Raw genomic sequence first — 13,279 nt, 5'->3', positions numbered from 1 at the left:
AATCGTCACTGGAAAACCTCGTATGATATGGTTCAGAGCTGCTCCAGTCAGTTCTGGGGAATGCTTTTTCCTTTCTGAAATCTGGTTCCTTTGAATCTTTTTCAGTTTAGGGAAAAGCCAGAAGTGACTCAGTGATAGGTCAGGGGAATAGGGAGGCTGACAAACCACAGCCATGTTGTGTTTGTCCAAAAAAAACCTGAATTAATTGAGAATGATGTTGTCATGGTGAAGGTGCCAGCTGCCTGCTGACCACAAGTCTGGCTGTTTGCATCTCACAGCTTCATGAAGGTGACACAGGATCTCTTCGTAGTACTCATTATTGACATTAGTTCCTTCTGGGGCATACTCATGATGGACAACACCACCGGAGTAAAAAAATATAGTCTGCATGACTTTCAAATTACTGCATACTTGCCTCATATTTTTGGGTCTCAGCAATGATGAGGGCTTCCATTGCGATGACTGGAAGTTTGCTTCTGGCTTGTACCCATAAATACAGGACTAATCACAAGTGATCACTGTGTTAACAAAGTTGGGGTTGCTGTTCATAGTATCCAGCTTGTTCTGTTCGATCCCTGAATGAAGTTGCTTCTGCTCAGTTTTTAGCAACTTTGGTGCAAATTTTACTGAGATCCTCCTGAGGTTCAAATGTTCCATTAAAATGAGTTGAATAGATCTAGTACTATTTTTAACCTTGACAGTAAGTTATCTGATCGTGATTCATCTATCCTGAATCATCAGGGTGCTTATGTGATCAGTAAAAACCTCATTTGTGGATGTTGAGGGCCAACCAAACTTAAAATTTGATGCGATAATGTTGTTCCATTTTTCCTGTAATATTGACCACAAACCAAAATCTAGCAAATACCACTTACACATGTTCACTTGTCAATTGATAGGTAGTGACTGGTTGTTTCCACAGTCATAAAAAAAATTTCGGCATGCGTACTACGTATGCCAACAAACATAGAGAGCTCACACAGCATGATTCCATTATTAGTTTCAACAATAAAAAATAATGTTGGATACTTTTTAAACGGGCTTCATATGTGGCACCAGCCACAATGCAGCCCCAATGTGAATGCTGTTCCCAAACATGGGATGAGTCGGTTGATGTTCATAAGCAGTTGAAAATCGCCCTGACTATTGTCAGACAATTGGCAGTGGCTGTGTATTGCTGTGTTGGAAGAGCTCTTCAGAGTCATGTACCTTTGGTACAGGTACCAAAGATATCTCCAGTACTATGTTCTCCTGTGGATCCTGTCTCCTCTGCAGAAGGTACAGAACCTGTCATTACTCATCCACTTGGCTGCATGTGGTGTTTCAGTGGTAGGTCTAGGGATCCTCTACAGGGTAGGTGGGGACCAGGGAGGACTAGAGGTGTTATACTGATCCTCCTAACCAACAAGTTTTAGGTGCTGTCTTTCACTGAAACTGATACTGCGCCAGTGGGACTCACTTCGCTTGTTTTGAGGAAACCTTTTTCATCCTGTGTTAGGAGGAGGCAAACACAAAAGGGGAACGGTCTACTAATCATCAGCAGTTCAAATGTATAGCAGATGTTGCAACCACGTGGGGAAATGGGAGCAAGGGACAGGAAAGGACACCAGGTGCACTCGGTGTGTATGCTGGGAGTTTCATTCAACATATTTGAAAGGCTATTGTGGCAGCCTTTGAGGGAAGAGAGTGTAACCAACTGCAGATTGTGTCACATGTTGGAACAGACATAGCCAGTCACCTGGGCTCCAAGGTCGTACTTGGATCATTCCAGTGACTGGCATATAAGGTTGAGAACACCTGAAAGAAGCTCACAATCTGCAGTATAGGCCCCAGAACACACAATTCACAGCATTGGCCTCAAAACTGACTGTGGCCCCTGGTTCTGAGTTGAGAGTAAGGACTGAATCAAAGATTTTGAAGGTATTGTGACAAGCTAGGCCACTTCCTGGACATGCACCATAGGGTTGAGAACTGTAGGGCCCCCTAAATGGATCAGGTGTGCACTACACATCAGAGACTGCTGTCCAGGTAGCAAACTATGTGTGGGTTGCACACAAGGGTTTTCAGATTGGGAGACCTCCGTCCAATCAAGATAACAATAGCTGTAGGAAACACAGAAGTATCACTGTAAGAAGGAAACCTGGAAGTATAAGTGACAACTGAAAGAAATGCCTCTCACAGGTGAGAGTATTATGATCCTAGTGGTTAACAGGCGAAGCATTTACAACAGAGTGGCAGAGACTGAAGTGCTCCTGAAAGCTGGTTGAAACCTGAAATTGATAGCAGTGAGACTTTTTGCAAAGATTTAAGTGTGTATCAAAAGGATAGGCTAATGAGAAATGGAGGTGGTGTATTTGTCGCAGTAGACAAGGAACTCAAATCCAGCGAGATAGAAGTTTAAGCCACGTACGAGATTGTTTGGGCAAGAGTCAGTATCAGTGGGTGGTCATAAAATGGTAACTGGATCTTTCTTTCACCTACCAGACTCATCTCTTGATGTAATTGAAATCTTTAGAGAAGATCTCAGTTCCCTTGTACGTGAATTACCCAATCATACTGTGATCATTGGTGAAGACATTGTCTCCCAACAGTCAGTTGGGGAAAATGAGTGTTGTTAGTGGTGAGAATGATAAATGTCCTGTGCAACATCAGTAAATGCCTTCTCTGAAAACTAACCAGAGTAGATAGTTTAGAAGCCTACTCATGATGGAAATATATTAAATCTAATAACAATAAATAAACCTGACCTCTTTGAGGATGTCCACATTTTACCCAACTTGCACTTTTCTCACATGACATCCTGACAGCCATGGATCAAGGCAATGTGCGAGATAAAGTATTCTTCAGTTTAAAAAAATTTGACTCAGTGTCACATCAAAGTTTATCATCTAAAGACAATATTGTGAAAAGGATAGATTGCTACTCACCATATAGCGGAGATGTTGAGTCGCAGATTGGCCCAAAAAAAAGGCTGTTAAGACCAGACTGTGAGCAGCTGTGCATAATGGAGAAGCAATCTGGTTGGCTGGGGTGGGGAGGGATTGACAGGCGTAATGAAATTATAATGAAATCCAGACCTTTAGCTGCTTGCAGGCATTGATAAATATCAACGGGGACAGTTGAAAATGTGTGCCCCAACCGGGACTCGAACCCAGGATCTCCTGCTCACATGGCAGACACACTATACGCTCTATCCTACAGAGCCACCGAGGACAAGGAGGATAGTGTGACTGCAGGGACTTATCTGTGGCACATTCCCAGCTTACTGTACACACACTACATTTGTAGCACCCCTGCCCACTATACGCATTCTTGTGGCAGTCAACTACCAATTCCTGTAAGAGCTTGAGCAATGTGAGTGCATCTGCACTGAAGAAGATCATTGGCCGGTAAGCCTTATCTATATGAAGATGGTATCTGTATTTTCAGACATGTCTGAAAGAACAGATACCATCTTCATAATGACAGGAGTAAAGTTGGACATGAGACGCTGCACTAACAATCAGTGTGGAATTGCAGTTGTATGTTGTGCATGGACAAGATGGTTGATACAGTGTGACTCGTAAGAAAGAGTGTGCAGTGCATTTTGGAAGGCAACCGGTGAAACAGAGGTAAGAAGAGAGATATTGGCAGACACTGAGTGTAGTAATGTGTTAGAAGGTAGTAACAGAGGAAAACAATGCTGGATTACGGGATGGAAGGAAAGGTGTTAGGTAAAATCAAACAATGGAAAATCCATAATGGAAGTACAAGAGTCATTGACAGATAAAGTCCTGGGTGTACTCCAGGGAAGTGTATTGCATACCTTGCGATTCATATTATTATTTTTGTGGGCAATATTAATAGTAACCTCAGAATGTTTGCAGGTGATGAAGCTATCTATAATGAAATACAGCGTGGAAAAAACTGCGCAAACATTAAGTCAGATCTTGAAAATATTTCAAAGTGGTGCAAAGTTGGGCAAATCACTTTAAATTTTAGGAAATGTAAAACTGTACACTTGAAAACAAAAAAAACATAGTATCCTACGACTATTTGGAATGGACCAACTCGTACAAATACCTGGGTGTAACACTTTGTAGGGATTTGAAATGATCACATAAGCCAGTTGTGGGTAAAGTAGGTGGTAGACTTCAGTTTATTGCTAGAATACTGGGGAAGAGCAATCAATCTACAATGGGTATTGCTTGCAAATCACTCCTGTGACTCTTTCCAGAACATTGCTCTAGTGTGTGCGATCCATACCAGATAGAACGAACAGGGGATACTGAACATATACAGAGAATGGCAGCAAAAGTGGTCACAGGTTTGTTTGACCCATGGGATAATGTCACAGAGCTGCTAAAGAAACTGAACTGGCATACTCTTGAAGATAGCTGTAAACAATCCTGAGAAAGTCTACTTCCAAAGTTTCAAGAACTGGCTTTAAATGATGACTCTAGGAATGTACAACAACCCCCTACGTAATGGTCACATAGAGGTTGGGAGGACAAGATTAGATTAATTACAGGGTGCACAGAGGCATTCAATCAATCATTGTTGCCGAGTGAATGGAACAGGAAGAAACGTAATAACTGGTACAATGGGAAGTATCGTCTGCCATGCACTTCACATTGGTTTGCAGAGTATTAATGTAAATGTAGATGATATCTCTTTATTTTTGCTATTTGGTATGTAATTTACATGGTTGTGGTTCAATATAAATTCAGAATATTATTCAACATGTGACATGTCTTTCTTGCAGTATATTCCAAGTGCTAATGAAACCATAAAGGAAGATGCCGACAGTCCATTGGCGAGTGATAAAATTATTGCCCCATTGAAAGAATCTGTGTCAGAGGTTGAGAAGCTTGTGCGAGCAGGTAAGAGATCATTTATTCTGTTGTTGAATAAATTGTCATCTACAATGGAGTGTGCGCTGATTTGAAATTTCCTGACAGATTAAAACTGTGTGCTGGTTCCTATTGAGGATTATTTATTCTTAAATGTGGATAAATAGGTTGGATTTTTACTTCCTTCTCACATTTAAAGAAAAAATTGTATGCTATTTCACAGATTTTGTTAACTTTAATCTGAAACTACAATGTAACATTTGGATAATGTTTGCTCTTTTTCACCAGGTGAGCATGGTTTTCCAGTGGTTAAACCATAGATACAGTGAACAGCACAGTGAATGCGTTACCATAGACAAGAGAGACTCTCTGTAGTACAAGTTTATATGCAGGGTGTCCCATTTATCTTGACCACTTGACCACCCTAAATAACTGTTTGTCCAGATGCAAATTACAAAATGTTTCAAGCAAATTGTTCTTTAGCCATCAGGGGGACATCAATCAGCATGATTGCCTTCATTGTAGCTTTAAATGATTAATGGAAAATCTCGTATAAAGATGTGAAACAAATGCTAACAAAGAGATAGAGGAGCTGGCCAGTACTTACCTCAGTTCAGTACAGCCTCCATCCTTGCTACCCTCCCTGTTTACCTTTTCCTGTTGCTTCATAACCTGGGTTGTGAGTAACTAAATCCACTTTCCCTTCTTCCCTTTTTTCCTCTCTCCTCCCTGATGAAGGAACAAAGTTCCGAAAGCTAGGAATGTAAATTTTCTGATCTATCGGCTGTACTGAGCTGAGGTAAGTACTGGCCAGCCCCTCTATCTCTTTGTTAGTACTTGTTTCATTGTAGCTTTGTTTTTTACAAAGATATGAACAGCGGTATGTCTTTTTTAAAATGGCACCCTGTATTTTTTATTCGGTAATTCATTTCCTCTCCTAAAGACCTATTAAAAAATCAGTGTACCATTCACTGAAACACAATGTTATTGGCTGTGAGCCTGGGATCACAAACTCATCCACTTGCTGGAGTTGTCAGAAAACAAATGAAAACCAAGTAAAAACATAACACAAAATTGACTTTGACTCTCCTGTACCATTGCCCAGGAGTAGAACTTTCAAAGGCGCTCAGAGTGGTGACCCTGGACACCGATACACTGGTGCACTCGTTGAATGAAAGAATTATTTACTGCTTGCAGTGTTACCTGCTGAAGAGAATTACAAGCAAGCACGATATGTTCTTGCATGTCCTCTGGAGTAGTTGTAGTACCGCGATAGACGTCTTTAATGCATCCCCAAAGAAAAAGGTCCAGTGGATTTAAATCAGGAGACGTAGCAGGCTAAGTAACTGTTCCTTCGTGACCAATCCATCTGGCAGTATACCTTCGGTTCAGAACACTATGTGCAGGCAAGGCATTACGTGCTGGACATCCATTGTGTTAATAGCACATAAGCATTCTGGTTCTTAGTGGTTCTTCATCCAGAAGAGGAGGAAGAATTCATCTGAGGAGGTTGGCATATGCTGTGCTGTTTAGACTACCATTGATGAAATAAGGGCCAATAATTGTAGTTCCAAGCATCCCACGCCAGAAGTTAACTCTCCACTGACGCTGATGTTCCACCTGTGTAAGCCAAGGTGCGTTGTCGCTGGACCAATAATGCATGTTCCTTGTATTTACCTGTCCTTTGTTTGAGAACGAACATTCATCGGTAAATAGAACATTGGAGATGAAGATAGGTTTGACAAGGATTTGCTGCTGTTCCCATGACAGAAATGTACACGATTCTGGAAATCATTCCCATGCAATTTTTGATGTAGGTGTATATGGTAAGAATGGAACCGGTGATGTGTAAGAATACAATGTACACTGGTTTCAGGAATGCCAAACTTGTGTTCAATCTGTTGTGTGCTCACATGTGGATTCATAGGGATGGAAGCGAGAACAGTAACTTTGGCAGCTTCGTCTGTGTGAGTGCTATGATGATTGCGTTGTCGTGGGTTGAAACTTCCCATTTCTTGAAGCATTGCAACAAGGTGAGAAAACATCCATCGGGAAGGTGGGTTCTTGTCTGGATATTGCTATCTGTACATTCCCGCTGCCTGCATAGCATTTCACCTACCTTCAACAACAATAATAAAAGAAATGTTATGTCTATGCAGTTTGTAGGAAGGACAGCCTTTACTGTATGCCTACTCTACACAACAGTATTTAAAAGGACTGTACTAAATGTATCCTTACATAAGAAAACAGTATTGCAATTACTGTCCTGGTAACTTACATTCCCCATAGATGAGTAGCATTTCTACCTTCTCTTCGTTGGTGTACATTCTACTCGCACAGCTCTTCAACAATGACGGGTGTGCATTCTACTTATGTTTACATTTGTCCTCTGTCAACGTCAGCACTTGGATGTGTTCCCTTAACCCTAGTACCTGCACTAAGTGCTGGGAGCGTCAACATCAAAGTTGTGTTATGTAATTAATAACTTTGTATTTCAGTGAGTGGTACACTGTGATACATTTTTGAATAGGTCTTTAGGAGAGGGAATGAATTACCAAATAAAAAATACAGGGTGCCACCCTGACGGCTAAAAAAATTTGCTTGAAACATTTTGTAATTTGCATCTGGACAAACAGTTATTTAGGGTGGTCAAGATAAATGGGACACCCTGTATATAGTAGCTCCACACATGATAAAGATATCGAAACAATGTCTGTAGTGATAAAAGAAATTATTCATGTGGGTTAAAAAAACAAAACTTTAATTGTGGTGAGGGACTGAAACTTGATTCTAGGTAAAGGAAGAGTAGGGAAATGATAGGAGAACATGGGAAAAAACACACACTTTGAATAGTCCCAAGAAAAGCTTTCCCAATCAAATTACACTCAGGAGAGAGAACTGGATGCAACCCAGTAATCCCCAGAGGCCTGAGCATAACCATCACATTGTTTAATGAGCTGAGGGATTCGCTGTTCCCAGAGTTCCTGTGGCTTCGCAGTGAGAGGAGCCAGTCCTCCTCTGTGTCTTCCAGTTCCTCATCCGAGTAGGAGTGCTTCTCTTTGAGGTGTTCTTTTTGTGGACCAAACACACAGGCTGACATGTCCGGTTGCAAGGCGATTGCTCAAGCTGTTCCCACTTGAACTTCATAAGACCTTGGAGACTGGATTGTTATGACATTTCATACCTTTTCATTTGACCACTCCTTGTACTTAATGAGGCATGGAATGAATATTATTGGTAAATAGGGTGGGCATTGTAGGAGGGGGAGTGTTCATTGCAGTCTACAAAAACATTGCATCTATTGTGGTTGAAACTGATTCTGACTGCAAATTTATCTGGAGGTGAGTATCAGTGTAGGGGCTTCCCTCCATGGGAGTATGAGGGCAGCAATCACATTTGCCCTTAGGTAAGTCTGACATTTCTTCCATTTACTTGTGTCAGACTTATGTTTTCTTTTCTGTCTCCCTCTCTTGGCCAACTTTTGCTTTCTTGATCTCAACAATATTTGGTTACAAGGCTGGTGGGGTGTCCTACATTTTCATTTTATAGTCTTTTCGTAGGGAAGGGAGGTGTCTTTAGGCATAGTGAAGCGAACACTACCAGGAGAGTAAACCTCGATGTCAAATTGTAGTCCTCTAGGTTGGGAGTTGGGTGAGTGGGGGAGCACCCCATTATATGTAAAAACTTTCTAAGGTTCAGGACTCCAAAGTAAACCCTCAACACTTGAATGGAATAACATTATGACAGTTATTGGCAGGGAGAAGAACTCTTGGAGTTGATACATGGAATGTTCACAACATTGCAAATAAATACACTGAATTAGAGAATGAAGTGAATCAACTGAATGTGCACATAATTGTTTTGTCTGAAACTAAGAAAAAGAGACAAAGAAATGAGAAATTTGAGAATTTCATCAATTTTTGGTCTGGAGTTGTTAGACATTAATGGGCAAAAGCAGGTGTTTTCCTTCCAATTAACGAATCTATGAGCTCTTACATCAAGGATTACACATTTTTATATGATAGAATTGTCACCCTCAACATTACTTAACCAAGTTAAAAACCACCAAGAAATAATATGTCGTGTCCCGGCACAGGTCCTGGATACCAATACAGCGTTGGTCGAGCCTACGTGGCGCAATCGGGACGTTGACGACAATTATGGGTTTGTGGTTCCCTTTAACTAACCTTTATTATGGAGGTGAGAGGGAGTAGAATCTCCTGGACTGTCTAAGGGCGTGTAGGAGATGTAGATATATTAGACAATGCTTTCAATAGGTAGCGGATACAAGGGGGGAATTGGCAGCACTGAACTGTCAAAAAAGTAAGGTGAGATTTCTCCTTTAACACAATTTATTGAACTAATATCACAAAGGACATGTGATGTGTCAGACCCTTCCCCTTACTCTGTACACTTCTATAGATTTAGCCAGAATCTCCAATTCTCACTCTGTCGGAAATGACTACTCATGAGAACTACGACCTTTGAATTCACTCTTCGTTTAAATAATGGACCCTTGTCCTATCTCACAGGAGAGAAGCACCAGCCAGTGGCTTGTTCCTTCTATTACTGAAACTAACTGTCGAGTCTACTTGAGACAGAGACAAACTGTCCCTGTTCAAAACTATTCCAATGCAAAACTTCTACTTAACTGACAGTTGTAGTTGCATCCACCAGAGCATCACCGTCTTCTTGTAGTTGCAGTTCCTATAGACTCATCAGTAGCGGCTGCTACCTTCTCTATGCTGCCAGGCCTCGTCTGCTTGTGTCCTCTTCAACTTCTGTGGCGACTCTGCTTCTTGCTGCTCGTGGATGCCCTTAAATACGCATTTTGAAGGTCTGTCCTGCTCGGATGCAGCCTTCACATCCGCTTTCTCTAACTTATTTTTCGGTCTCCCCGGACATTTCGTTGCTGTGGACCTATGTTGGTTTGGATATGTCTGGCAGAGTCCTGGGGCAGAAAGTTCCTTCTCGCCCTCCAAGGTCCGAGAGACGCGCTGTTCGTATCCTTGATGTGTTTACTAGCTCAGGCTATTTGTACTGTTGTACTGTGTGACACTTTCCCTTCCGTGTCTGTGGAACTTTGGGTTTCACTGCGCGGCGTCCGTGTAAGAAATACTCGCTAAACCTTTACATTATGAGTAGCTATGTCATTTTGTTAATTCAATCCTCTGGGGACGTGACAAATAATAGCAAAAGACTTCAACGCGAGAGTAGGCTCACAAGAAATGATGTCATAGTACGAAGATATGTAGATAACGTTTTTAATAGTTCTGGAGAAAATATTGTAGAATTCTGTAACGAGCATAATTTAAAAATTCTGAACACACATTATTCGCATAAATATACTCACAGATATATGTGGGAACGACCCTCATTACAACAGAAATTGTTAATCACTTGCATCATAACTGTGGTTTGGTCCTAAAAGGGCCAATGTCAAGAATCTTAGTTTTAAGTTATAAGCTTTTGAATATTTTCTAACATTTTCTGACAGCTACTAACAATATATTTGGGGCTATTTGTTACTAACACTATAGTAAATCAACTTAACTAAAGCTTGCTTTTAAATAATAAATTTCTAGAATTTTCAGCTTTAAAATTAAAGGACTTAAGAGGACATTGCCCCTTTTTAACATCATGAACTCTCTTAAATTATTTGACATTGGCCCTTGGGACATCAGTGTCAGGTAGAATGAATAACCAGAAACAGGTAATTTTAAGAAAACAATTTCCTTGTACTCATTAATTAAATCACTTTATTCATTCCTCAAGAATTTAATAACTGATAGCAACTGTTACATGTTCCAAAAATCACGTTTTATCATGTAAATCATGAAAACACTCTTTGGTCTCATAATCGGGAGGGGGGGGGAGACTATTTATTCACATTTCTTAATATCATACAAATAATTTGCATACGCTATGGTTGATATTGTAAAAGGGGAGAGAAAAAAATATATCAATCGTTTCCATCATCATCATCACCACCACCATCACCATCCTCATCCTCCCCTTCATAAGATATATGTTTATCTCTTTCATCTGTGTATTGGCTCTCAGGTGATTGATGATCTGCATGTAGAACGGACAACTGCTTACATTGATGTGTGTAAGGAGATCCCTTAAGTCCTTTAATTTCTTTTCTGAGCTGGGTATGATAAAATCAGAAATAAGTGCAAGTTTTGACATCGACAAGCATTGAATTTTCTTTCTGTTCAGATCTATCATCTTGAATGGTTCTTCTGAGGAGTAACTGTGTTTGTAGGAGACAATTCCTGGCATACCTGAGTGATACTTCATCCATTTTATCTTATTCCAAACAATAGGATTCCTTTCCGTTTTAATTTTCTTGTACAGATAATGACTTCTCATCAAGTCTTTAAAGTTGTATAAGTCCTTTTGTTCCAGCTCTGTTGCAGTTATGGGTGGCTTTCAGGGAACCATGCATATAAATTTGGTCCAGTCTCTTGGCAGTTACACTTCAACAGTTGTTGTTTTCTTTGTCTTCTCAAAGGCTGCGTGAATTGGGTCAGCTTCCAAGTGAGTATGTCCAACTTTAAGAAACTTGTGGTTGATTTACAGACGTCTTACCTGAATCATGAATTCTTCCACTACTCTCAGAAACATGATGGCAATAAAAATATTTGTTTGTCCCGTACACGAGTCACTGTACAGGTGTACCCCAAAATTTTTGTCAGCCAGTATCATCAAATAATCATATAGACAAGAAGCTATTTCTTTGCCACCTCATCCCGCCACTGTTTCATTCCAAATGTAACATACTGGTGAACATTCTATATGTGTCTTTACATAGGTGATCAAGTTGCAGGTCCAAAGTTATTATGTGTAAAATGTCACACCACAGTGTAGAAAAGGAGTGGGTAGACATTTCTGCAAATCAAAGGCCAGGGTCACTATATTGGAATTCTACACAGCTTTCTTTTTATCATGTCTTTCTGATCGTAAGCAGCCTGGGCTAAATCCAAATGCTGCTGTTGTTCCACTTCAACTTTACAACGCTCAGCATCATCAGTACAATTCTTGAGTAATGTGAAGTATTGGTCACATTTTGCACAAGTGTCAGTTTTCGGTTTGTGGAAGCTAAGATTGAAACAGATCACAAAAGCTCTTCAATAACACGCTTCACTTCTTGGCTTCATATCTTTGGTTTGGCAAAATTCTTGATAGAGCCAGTACATTGCTGAAATAATCAAGTCTGGAGGTAAATATTTTTTAGAAGAATGAGATAAAGAATAATGGCTCTCACAGGAAGGAAACATGTTAATGTGTTCCTTCATTAAATCAGTGTCATCAGATGGAACTTTCGGATGATTAGATTGTGTACCACGTCCATCTTCAAACACACTCCTCCTTCAGAGCCCCATCTTTTCTCCACAATTATTCTTATCTTCTTTTGTGTTAAGGAAAATGTACTAAGGAACATATTCTGACATACTTCTATCTTAGTCTGCAAAGAAAGACCATAAATAAAGTACTTCCTGGAATATTTACAGCTGCTTGCAGTTCCCTCAGGTTTGTTCCTTAAACGCTCCACATGTTTCTTTTCCTCAAACACATGATTAGCTATGAACTGATTTTGAGCTTCTGGGGACAACATTTTTTCTCTCTCATAGTCATTTAATTTTCCTCCACAATTTTTGCTGCACTTACACAATGATTTCAGAACTTTAGCAGGTATAACTTTTCCTTTTGACGTCACATATTCCTTTCCTGCAGTTTTCAGTTCTTTCCTCTGATTTTTCTCCCATAATTTTTCGTTTTGCTTTCTTTTTCTGGCTGAACCCTGTGGATCACATTTGTTGCTCCCCCTTCCTCCCCCTTTTTGTTTCATTGCCAAGCTGCTGTTGAATTAGATAAATTTCTTCAATCCTTGAAGATCTTTTAACTGTCTTTTGTACAGCTATATTCCCTCCGTCACTGCTTTCATCACTACTTTCACCACTATTTGGAACATGTTCATCAGAATCTTCAAATACATCTTCATCAGAACTTGAAATCACATCTGCCAATAATGACGAACATGCATTTCCTTCTGTACTAATACTGGAATGACCTTAAAGAAATTAAAAATGAAATAACTTTAATAGGCGGTTCATAATGTTTTAGATTGGCATTAAGTAGAGATACCAGTCAATTTATAGTCATGTTTTGGAAACATTAGAGATAAATGCTCCTGATATCAGTTTACTTTAGTAAACTTATCTTCAAGGCAAAGTGATATTTCAGGTGCAGTTTGTTCCTCAAGCTCTTCCTTATCGCCTCTGTGAAACATGATGTTTGTGCCCACCAAAACTGTCTAGACTCCTCACTAACACTGCACCGAATAGTTAGGGGAATTGTTAAAAAACAACTCTTATTATTGTGTATTCCCCCCAGATTTAAGTCCAATGTCACAGCACTATTTCAGTTGTTGAAACCATCTG

At 40.1% G+C, this 13,279-nt stretch overlaps 1 protein-coding gene across 6 annotated transcripts in view; it reads left to right on the top strand.

Annotated features, from left to right (window-relative positions):
• LOC124799274 (membralin) overlaps nt 1-13,279 on the top strand; it is a 520,037-nt gene that overhangs the window by 110,765 nt on the left and 395,993 nt on the right. For all 6 annotated transcript variants that reach the window (XM_047262841.1, XM_047262842.1, XM_047262843.1 and 3 more), the window contains exon 6: nt 4,745-4,862. In XM_047262841.1, the coding sequence (XP_047118797.1) occupies nt 4,745-4,862 (118 nt within the window). The remainder of the gene's footprint in view (nt 1-4,744; nt 4,863-13,279) is intronic.

This window comes from Schistocerca piceifrons, chromosome 5, assembly GCF_021461385.2.
Source record: "Schistocerca piceifrons isolate TAMUIC-IGC-003096 chromosome 5, iqSchPice1.1, whole genome shotgun sequence".
Lineage (NCBI taxonomy): Eukaryota > Metazoa > Arthropoda > Insecta > Orthoptera > Acrididae > Schistocerca > Schistocerca piceifrons.
The sequence above is the reverse complement of the archived record's forward strand: the minus strand, read 5'-3'. Positions and strand labels throughout refer to the sequence as shown.